The sequence below is a fragment of the Meleagris gallopavo genome, chromosome 1 (genome assembly GCF_000146605.3).
Source record: "Meleagris gallopavo isolate NT-WF06-2002-E0010 breed Aviagen turkey brand Nicholas breeding stock chromosome 1, Turkey_5.1, whole genome shotgun sequence".
Taxonomy (NCBI): Eukaryota; Metazoa; Chordata; class Aves; order Galliformes; family Phasianidae; genus Meleagris; species Meleagris gallopavo.
The window spans coordinates 89478782-89489148 of record NC_015011.2 but is presented as its reverse complement, the minus strand read 5'-3'; the positions used below and the strand labels follow the sequence as shown (position 1 = coordinate 89489148).

The 10367-nt window shown below is 42.0% G+C and overlaps 1 protein-coding gene across 2 annotated transcripts; it reads left to right on the top strand.

Moving 5' to 3' along the window:
* The first annotated feature begins 52 nt into the window (after positions 1-52).
* Positions 53-4970, top strand: ACP6 (acid phosphatase 6, lysophosphatidic). Of its 2 annotated transcripts, none has more exons than XM_019619823.2 (6): positions 53-327; positions 1678-2014; positions 2571-2671; positions 4026-4121; positions 4324-4489; positions 4792-4970. In XM_019619823.2, exons 2-6 carry the CDS (start codon positions 1949-1951, stop codon positions 4930-4932), a joined length of 570 nt encoding a protein of 189 aa, XP_019475368.1. In that variant the 5' UTR covers positions 53-327; positions 1678-1948; the 3' UTR covers positions 4933-4970. The 2 variants fall into 2 exon arrangements, with proteins under 2 accessions (XP_019475368.1, XP_010719848.1); XM_010721546.3 differs by having other exon boundaries at positions 54-327; positions 1882-2014.
* The last annotated feature ends 5397 nt before the right edge of the window (positions 4971-10367 follow it).

Here is a 10367-nt window from a genome sequence, read left to right as displayed (position 1 = left end):
AAAAAAAAAAAAAGTTGAATATGCAACTAGGAGATATTACAAGGTACACAGCCGACAGCACTATGGAAATAAATGCTGAGTGAGCAGTAGCAAGCACAGGAGATTGTGTTGCTAGTGATAGCTCAGTGGGAATTGCTAGTTGACAAGAGTAGGCTTGAACACAAAGGCTGTGGGAGTGATTAAAGGAGTCTAAAGACACATACACTAGCAATCACACAGTCTTCCTTCTTATTCCATAGGACCTGTTGTCATTGTCACTGATGAAGCAAGCTCAGAAATCCTCTACCCCAATTACTACAACTGCCAGCGCCTGAAGTGCTTGACCAGGTAATTGCCAGCCATACCTCCCTCCCATATGATTTCACTGCAGTTCCATTTCAGCAACAGTAATTTAAAACAGCATGTTTTCTTTCCATTTTCTGCTGCCCATTGGGTATGTGTAGCTAACTGTATAAAACATGAGATGAGCACAGTCATGTACTAAGCAGTAGCAGCAGAACAAAACAAAAAAGACCAATTGTTTAAAAGACCAATTCAATTTAGTGTGCAACTAGCAAACACTCATTACTAGCTAATGTGTTGCGATTCTGCAACAGAATTAATGTCATCTGCATCCTTTAACACACTTTAATGTGCAAACACATTGGGCCTCCTTCTAAATTAATCTCCTGCCACATTTATACCTTCAAGAAACTGAAATATACTCCACCTTGACACATTTAACAAAAACTATTGAATTAAAATAAGAAACATCCTACATAAAAAGAACACTCATGTTTGCAGAATCAAGTATTCCATAAATGTTTATATCAGGTTGGGCATAGGGTGGAAACCAGACAAGGCAAATATATTACCGTTTGGTTGGATTGTATATTAGCCTATTTTTGTCCCAGGATATCTAAGGGTTTTCAGAATTCACTTGCAAAAGCTTATTGTATAAAACTCAACACTACAGGCAACAGGTTGTTCATGACAGTGGTGAGGTAACAATCCAAAGAAGCAATTCAGAAAAGCCAAAGTATATTCAGACTCAGCTAGTAATACCAGCAGTGCAAAGGGAGAATAAGGTGTAAATCCTCCCATCCCTTCCCCCATCTCACTAACCACACATTTTGCAACCATGTCAAGGTGGATTTTTTTAAGCTGCATTAAGAAGTAGTGACCCAGCCCGGAGGCCACCTGTGCCAGAACTTTTAGTGCCTTTGATTTCAAACAGAAAATACAGATGTTTCTGGGGGGAAAAAGAAAAAGAAAAAGGCAAGCAATGACAATAAAAAGCACCAAACTTTCCAATTGCTCCCCCAGCAGATAAGGGTAAGAGAAAAAAATCTGCAGTATACTTAGCTTCAAGTATAGTCAGCACTGATAGTTAAAAATATAGCTCAAACCAGTGTAATGAGGCGTATGGGTTCTACCGGAGTGAGAGGAGAATTGAAGCTACCAGTGATTTTTTAGGTATTTCTCTTTTCCCACACCATGCATAAATCTGTTCAAAGCTTCTAACTTTTTTTCTTCCATGAGGTAGTTAAAGGCTGTTCCCCAGAGATAATAGGCTTGTAGTCTTCTAGTATGATGAGATCTTTTAACAGATGATACACAGCCTTTGCTTATGGGAACCTCCTCATAGGAGATGTTAACATCTCATCTAAATTTTTCTTTCCCTGTCTGTGAGAGCAGATGCCAACTGCTGACATCGTGTCTGTCCTCTCTGCCTCTGAGACTCCCATCGTCAGGAATCCTTCAGTCTCCTCTGGTGCATCTACCCCTTACTGATAGGACACAGCTCCTCTGGACTGAGATTTACAAAAAAACTGAGAGATAAAAAGCCTGATCTGTGAACAGCTTTTGGCTTGTTTGTTTTTTTCCCCAATTCCCTGACAGGCAGAAGCTGAAGGATGCTCAGCTACAGCCAGCTATCTCTGAGGACTTAAAAACAATTAAGAAGAAGATGGGTGTTGATGGCGATGAGTCTGTGGATTTTTTTCTCCTCCTTGATAACATTTATGCTGAGCAGGTGGGCTGGTGATCTGTTGCACTGTCACATTAAGAAACGTCTTTTTTTTTTTTCTTTTTTTCCCTGATCCCAGGCATATGGAGAAGATAATAGAGGTGCTAACTCTCACTGATACCATTGGGTATCCCAGTACCTCTTTATGTAATTCAGGTCCTTGCTTACCCCACTGCACAGTGTTGTCCCTTTTTTTGATAGTCAGCACCTAACAAGATCATCTTAATTCTGGTTCCAGCATACTAACCCCTGAGCCAGATTGTCTCTGAAGAGAGCAGGGCATGTTTGTGCCTCTTCTTAATACACCTTTTTTGCTGGAGCAACTGGTAATTGGTAGTTGCACTTGGTGGTCAAGGTCAAGGACATCCAATCTTCTGGTACACAGAACAAGTCTCTGTGTTTAAAAAACATACTAGAACACCTCATGTGAAAACTCTAGTGTGTACAGTAGTACAAATGCTGTGATACAAACAGCTGTTTTCTGAAGGTGATCATTTGTGTTGATTCAGTATTGGCATGGAAAAGAGCAATCCTGTTCTTACGTTGCCTTCTTTCCTTCCAGGTGCACGGTTTGCCAAGCTGCCCTGTGCTGAAAGACTTTCAGCAGACTATCGAGCGTCGATGCATAGACTCACTGCTTTTCGTTCTGGAAGACGGTTCAAGGTGATAGCTTCTGTTTGTGCCTCCACCTTTAGCCTTTGTTTTAGGTTACCCAGGTTGGGTGAGCTGTACCAGCTTACAGTGGCAGACAGGAAGTGTCCTTTCCAGTTTGCTCAGTTTTCCTATCGGAGGTTATTGTCCTTTCATCAGGTCTCTGCCTCAGCCATCCCAACACCAAGTTCAGTGCCTCAAGTCAGGAATATGATCTAGGACAAAGGAGCCCATACTGAGGAAGCAAGATGTGTATTTAGGTCCTGTTTTGTTGGCAGCCATGGAGGAATTAATGTCCAGGGAACAGGAGCAAGCCACTGGTAAGCAGTGAATGGTTCAGTTGCTAAAGTGGCATCAGTGAACCTGTGTTACAAGCAAAAGCAGAAGAGAATGGGAAATGCTTCAAGCCTGGGTGCTGAGGCTGCATAAGGCAAGGCTGTCCTTGCAGACACACAAGTATGATTTGAATGCCGACCAGGTACGTTTATTCCAGAGATGGCACATGCACAGCTGGGCTGCAAAGTGTTGATGCTAGAGGAAAAGGTGATGCCAGGCTCTACACATGTAACAACTTGCAAAAGACCTGTTGCTACATGCAATTAATTACTTGCTTCACAGTCATTTGTAAAGGTAGTGGAGTTGCTAACCTAGCAGCAACTTTCCAGAATCCGTCACAGCTGCCACAGTCATCTGCTCTTCTCACATGGTGGCATAGGGCTGCCTTCTCTGGGAGGGCACTGGGCCTTAGTCTTTTCTTTATCTTGTATTAGAGATCTCAAGTATTGAATGATTTTTCTCCCAGTTCCATAATACCCAGTACAGCCACAATCACAGTCACACTACCATTTCCACTTAGGTATTCATTAATTAGACAGTTTCTTCACAATGGAAGTCATCTGAAGAGCTCCTCTGCTACAGAGACAACAATATTAAAAAAGAAAAAAAAAGTAGTAGCTTTCTTCTTATTCTTACTCCCAAAGGCACCCAACACTTCAGTTGTTCTTTTAGAGTCAGCTACTGTCATCTTCCCTAGTAAAATCTATGCTTCCAGAATCACAGATAGGGAAACAAAATAGGCTAGAGAACATCAAGGAGTTTCTGAGTTTTCCTTTTAGCATACCACATCTTGTGAGACTGGCTTGTTAGCATTTCTCCCTTTCAAGTCTGCAATCACGTTGGAATCTCTGTGGTGACTAAACGACTGCTGAAAGAAAACATAACCGTAGGAATCACATTCAATAATTCTTAGCTGTATTCAATACACATTATCAGTTTGTAAGAGAAAAGCAGGTTTCCAAGTGTTCATTTGAAATTAAGTAATTAGAAGGTTAAAAAGTTAGTAGATTTATTTCTGCTTCTTTTATAGAGAAGTTCTACAGATGAGTGTTGGTCTCCTTTTCTATACCTTACAGAAGAACATTACAGAAGCAGCAGATCCCTCATCTCCAGCTGAAAAGGCCAGGTACAGGGCAGATCTCTCCCTCTAATCGTAAATTCTGACTTGCTGTCAGTGTGAAAAACTGGTTCAAAAGGATGTTCAGGGGGGTGGGTATAGAGAATGAGTGCTTGTCTGCTAGAAAAAGCATGGCTATCCATGGAGAAACACAGCTAACCATTTAGGATGATTTTTTTTTTCCTTTTTCTTTTTTTTTTTAAATTATCAGAAAGCTCATTCTGTATGCTTCTCATGATGTTACCCTTATTCCTCTCCTGATGGCCCTGGGCACCTTTGATCACAAGTGGCCCCCTTATGCTGCAGATGTGACCCTCGAACTGTATCAGCACCGGCAGTCCAAAGAGTGGTTCATTCGTGTATCTTACCATGGAGAGGTAAGACCCCATAGGAAGCTCACCTTACAAATCCTGAGCTTTTGCTTTAGCTCTACACCTGTGTAAGGCTGTGAAATAAGATTTGTTTTGAGCATGCTCTCAAGCTAAATAACAGAGCAAGACTCATAAGGCACATCCACACTAGCCAAGGTATCTTTTCTGCTGAGCTGACCATTGATCTGATGCAACTTCACACAAGGACTTGCTTCAACCCGTTTATTTCCCTGCTGCAGAATGCATGTGGATTAACAACGAAGTTAGCAGTGCGTGAGATCTGTGATTTTGTCTCTTTGCCTTTGCAGGAGCAAGTGGTGAAAGGATGCAGAGCAGGCCTCTGCCCACTAGAAGAATTTCTAAAAGTTCTTTCACAGTACTCAGTCAGTCCAGAGGAATACAGTAACCTGTGCTCTCAAACAGAGGGGAATCAGCAAAGCGACTTGTAAACAGTTGTCTTAAATTAAATAGTTTAATGTCATCAGAATCTTTGACTATTTGTATTCTTGCCAGCCACCTTTCCCTATTGTAAAGCTATTTTAGATGAGGGAAGTTTTTCTGACCAGACACAGGGTGGCACAGTGTCACATTTCACTGTTAGCAGCAAGAGGAAGGAAGCTGAATAACAAAATGGCTCAAGTTCACTTCTGAGACAACCATACAAAGGCAGAAAGAGTCTGAAAACAGCAAGGGAGAGAAGAGCCCTGTTTGAACTGCCCTGCAGCTGTAGGAATGCATGAAAGCATAACAGCTCATCATATGCTGGGACTGTGAGATGAAGCCCAGCCTGCTTTGTGCTAACAGAATTAAGAGCTGCAGAAGCTCCTGTGCCTTTCCCTTTCTTGCCATGTTGCAGATAAATGAACCTCCCAAATCACATAGCATTAGCTACCCCATCTTCTCAAGTACACTTTTGTGCACACAAAACCTCTCCAAAGGGACAGTAAGCCTCCTGAGCTCTGCCCTGCAATCCTGTAATTATGGAAATTCTACAGTGAACTTGCAAAACAACCACAGAAGAACAGGGCACTCTTGGTGAACCTTGCTTAAATACGCTTTAAACAAAGAAGTCCATGGAGCTGCTACTGACTTCAGCTTTGGGCAGTGTTGCAGCTATGTAGGTCACTCCAAAAATAATGCCTCCTATTTATTTCCATGGAAACCGCAACATCTACAAGGTGTAGAATGACACTGTTTGTTAGAGCAGATTCTCAGCTACAAAACACTATTTTTCCAAGAGTTGCCACCATTAGCTATGCTTTTTCACCAGCAGTGAACAAGAGCTAACATGCCACACTCATAGAAATCTACAGCAGAAGGAGGTGAGCCGCTGTTTCACAGCTGCTATCATGATGTGGCTAGGAAAATGTTGCCCACGCAGTCATTGGCCCAAACAGCTGGATGTCAGGAGGCACCAAATCCATACTATATGGGAGATATGGTAGGATGGTCCAGCCAAGATTGGCAATGCACTCCATGCCCCCTAACCTGGCATCATCATGTTGCAACGGAAAGGTTGTCCTCTTCTTTGCCTGACTCAGGAAGTTAGAGCCTTCAGCTTAGTCAGCATCACAATATAGATGTCAGACTGGATGGTTACTCAGGCTTCCAGGAAATCCAGAAGAATCACCCCTTTCCTGTACCAAAAGATAATGCACATCACCGTAGCCACTGAGGACTGCATCTTTAACTTTTTCTTTGATGGGGAATTCACGTTGCCATTCCACGGACTGCTGTTTCAACTTCAGCTCATAGTGGTGACACCATGTCTCATGACCAGTAATGATGCAATCCATAAAACTGTCACCTTCAGCCTCATATTGGTTCAATAGGTCCTGACAAACTAACATATGGTGTTCTTTCTGTTCCTGTGTGAGAATTTGTGGGACCCACCTGCTGCAAATTTTTTATATTCCAACACTGGCACCATTGTTTCCAATGCATTTAAGCCGACATTCAGCTCTGCGCAGAGTTGCCTGGTCATAATCTGCTGATTCACATGGATGAGCTGATTGAGATGCTCTTCATTTCATGGTGTGACAGCTATGCATGGCTGTCTGGAATATGGCTTGTCTTTCATGTCACTGTCACCACTGCTGAAACGCACCACCCACCGCCTCACTGTGCTCACATCCACTGTTTGGTCTCCATAAACGTTCAGCAAGTGCTGATGAATGTCAGTGGGTGCCATTCTTTCCACATGAAGGAATTTAATGACACACCTTTGTTTCATCTGCACTTCCGCATCAGATGCAATTTTGTAAGACTGCCCCTCTGCTACCATCTGTTATGCAGCAACAAAATGCAACGGAGTATTGGTGGGAAGGTTCAACCTTTGCTGCCATATCACCAGCATCCACCTCTAATATCATAATACAACAGAAGGCATTATTTTTGGAGCGGCCCTCGTACTTTGCACTTGCTAAAAAAGGAGCATTACCAACACAGCCAACAGAAAAGTATTTCTAGCTGTGATGCTGACACTTTCCTAAAGGACAGTACAAGGACCAATATGTTGCCAAAATTTCTCTCTCAGTAAATAAAACTTGGATACTACTTTCCTGGGGATACGCAAAGGCTAAAACAGGTGGACCAATTACTAAAGTGGTGCTGCAGCATTGGTTCTGCAATACCCTTTCTCACTTAGACTGCAGCAATGTTAAAAGTGAACCACTGACAGATAGGTGACTGCAGGCTTTTGGCTACCTTCTCCCAAGAAGAGTGGGGTGGATGATTTAATGCTACTCTTTCCTTAGGCTGCCCCCACTACAGTTACTTGTTGACACTGTGCACAATGAACAGAATGATTTGAATATTAAATACATTGCTGGTCTCACTGAACTGCTGTTAGAAGCTGTCAAAAAAAGCAAACAAAACATTGTTATTTTCCACCGAGCTCTTTATACAGCCTAAAACCATAATACCGTTATATAAAAATCAATGGCCTTGCTTAAAAACATCATGATCTGCTCTAATCAAGCTCTCTCTTAGGCATGGTATGAAGCATATGGAGAGTAGTGACTGAAACACGAGGGGTACAATTGGAAGCCATTTGCAAGACAGGGATTGTTTCAGAAGGGGAATATTAAGGAATGTTGTTGGAGGCTTGAGCTGTGATGGTAAGCAAAGCAGGAATTCATGCACAAGAGCCAAGAGCATATCCCCACAAAATCGAGTGGCAAATGCACTTGCAACACTCAGAAACTGCAACACAATCAAGATCAAGAGAATTCAGCAGCACAAGCTATTCCAGTGCTCCCAGGACTGTTAAAGGGCATTGCATTCACACTATTAAAATAATCTAATTGCTCTAGGCAGGAAAACGTACTGAAATGTACTGAAATACATTATTACAACAGCAAAGGATTTCAGAAAAACAAGCCAGCCAGCATCTTGGCAGCAGCTAGGAAGGAACCTCTGAACAGGTTATTCATACTTCTCTCATAGATTTCTGCACCATCCTCTGCACCAAACTCTGCCTTACCCTTCTCCTTGGTACCCTTCTCCTTGGTACCCTTCTCCTTGGTACCCTTCTCCTTGGTACCCTTCTCCTTGGTACCCTTCTCCTTGGAGTTGCTTGGACAGAACATTGGCCAAAGCCCATCAAACATCTCCAAAGTTGTCATGGAAGGAGGCATATTTAAATACTGATTTTGGAAGTGGGATTGATGGGACAGTGGAAGGGTTCAAAGATCACAGGAAACAGTTAGGTGGCAAGTGCCAAACTGCAGAAGAACTGAGGCATTTCTGAGAAAATGAATAAATAAATAAAAATAGTGAAACTGTACATAAGTTCCATACAGAACCAATGCATCTATATGGAATAGCCTACTTTCCACAAGAACCAGAAAAGACACAAATCCATCCGAAATAATGGGCACAAAAAAAATCCAAAACTTTTCTTACCCCAAGGCTGTTAGTAGGAGTGCTGCTGAAGTGAACTAAGGGAGTTTAGCCTCAGGTTCCCTCATGAACTTGAGCTGCTCTCAAGATTTCTAGCATCTCAAACAAAACAGCATTGCTTTTCTTCTCTGCCTCACACTCTGCCTCCAACAAAAGTAACCAGGAGAGTAAAGCCTGGCTGTGCAGTAAGTTGAGAGGACCCACAGTGAAGGACCACAAGCACTGAAGACTTACTGGCTGAACATGAAGATCAAGGGGATATTGAACTTAATATATTTTAAGTGACGTGGTTTAGAGGTATGGTGGTGATGTATTGATGGCTGGACTGGATGATCTTAGAGGTCTTTTCAATGTTAATGATTCTAGGATTCTATATTTGTCAACAAATCCAACATAATAAAGCTAGCAGTTTGAGTTAGGAGTTTAAGGTCTGAAAAAAAAAAAAAAATCCACTTCAGATAACGTGCTTTAATCTTAAACACAACTAACACAATAAAGCTCAGTGTTACTCATCTATCACAACAAAGAGCATTAACAGAAATAATTGGAAACTACATGGACTGCTTCAGAATAGGAAAATCTTTCAGTTAGAGGTCACCTCATCAGGATGAGGACAGACCACATAAGCAACACAAAACTTACACCTTGGGACAGCTTTAGGATTACTACCTAATCAATACAGTGAAGCACCCTCTTACCATCCTTAGGAGGGGTCAGTTTCTCACATCTACCCCAAGTCAGGACCCGTGCAACATACCAGAAGCACAGCCAGTGCTCAAATCCCAACCAAGACTGAAGAAGATCTCCACATACTGGTCTGTTTTCTGAAACATTACCCACTGGGTACCACTAGGAGGTCAGTACTAAGCCAGTTGGTCTAGCACATTGCTTGTAACAGCCTTTGGTGGATTAGCTAACCCACAATACAGGCACAAAGCTCAAATTCATTTGGGCAGTGCTTAAAACTGCCAGCGTACTTCACAGGTGACCTGTTCACAACAGTCTACTACTTTAAAACAAACAGATTTAAAACATTTTAAACTTTTGATTTAGCAGGCACATTACTTTGCGTTTCAGAAGTTCACCATCTGCTGGGTTTACCTTTTAAGTCTCTGCGCTCCGGCTGCGCAACCATCTGGGATGAGATAATTTGAACGGCAGACTGTTTCCTCCCATGCTACTAGAGAGGAAGAGCAGCCAAGCATGTATGAATAAAGTCTATTTCATTCTTTCAAACAAAAGGTGGAGGAGGAGGATTTGAAAATTAAAAAAAAAAAAAAAGATGGAGGAGAGGAACTAAAAATGGCAGCCCCACTATCCTTCAAGTGCACCATGACTACCAGAGCTGAATCACAGCTACTATTAAAAATAAGCAGGAGAGAGCAGAGCCTGAACTTACAGATCCTAAGGTGAATTTGCAAGGCTGGCAGCTAGAAAGCTTTTGCATTTGGGAAGTGAGAAGGGGAAAAAGTGAGATCAGAACAAAACAGGGCAGCTCAGTCCACATCTACCAATTTATTTATTTTTTTTTCTCAACTGGATCCAGCTGAAGCCTTCGAATCTCGTAGCTGGGAATGCTACTGAGGTTAAGGGGACCTATGTGATGCAGGAGAAGCCAAGTCTCTTGAATTTCCTGCAGGAAAAATCTTGTTAAGATACCAAATGCCAACATTTGAAGTTGGACGCAGAAGGAGCTTTAATTACATAACATCTTAAAAATGCATCTTTCCACTTGCCAAGGGCCTTTGATGCAGTCATTTCATATCCTTTGCTACTCAGAATATCTCAACGTGTATAGGAAGGAATGGGGAAGACGTATTAAAAAAACAAAAAAAAAAAACAACTGCTTATTACCATGACAGTCGAGTTTGCCTTGTTCAACATGGTAAAACAGTCAAACATGGCAGCAGCAGAAATGTTTATAAAAGTTGCACTGTGACAATTTCCAAGATCCTGAAAAAGGAACTGTGCAACCATTTAG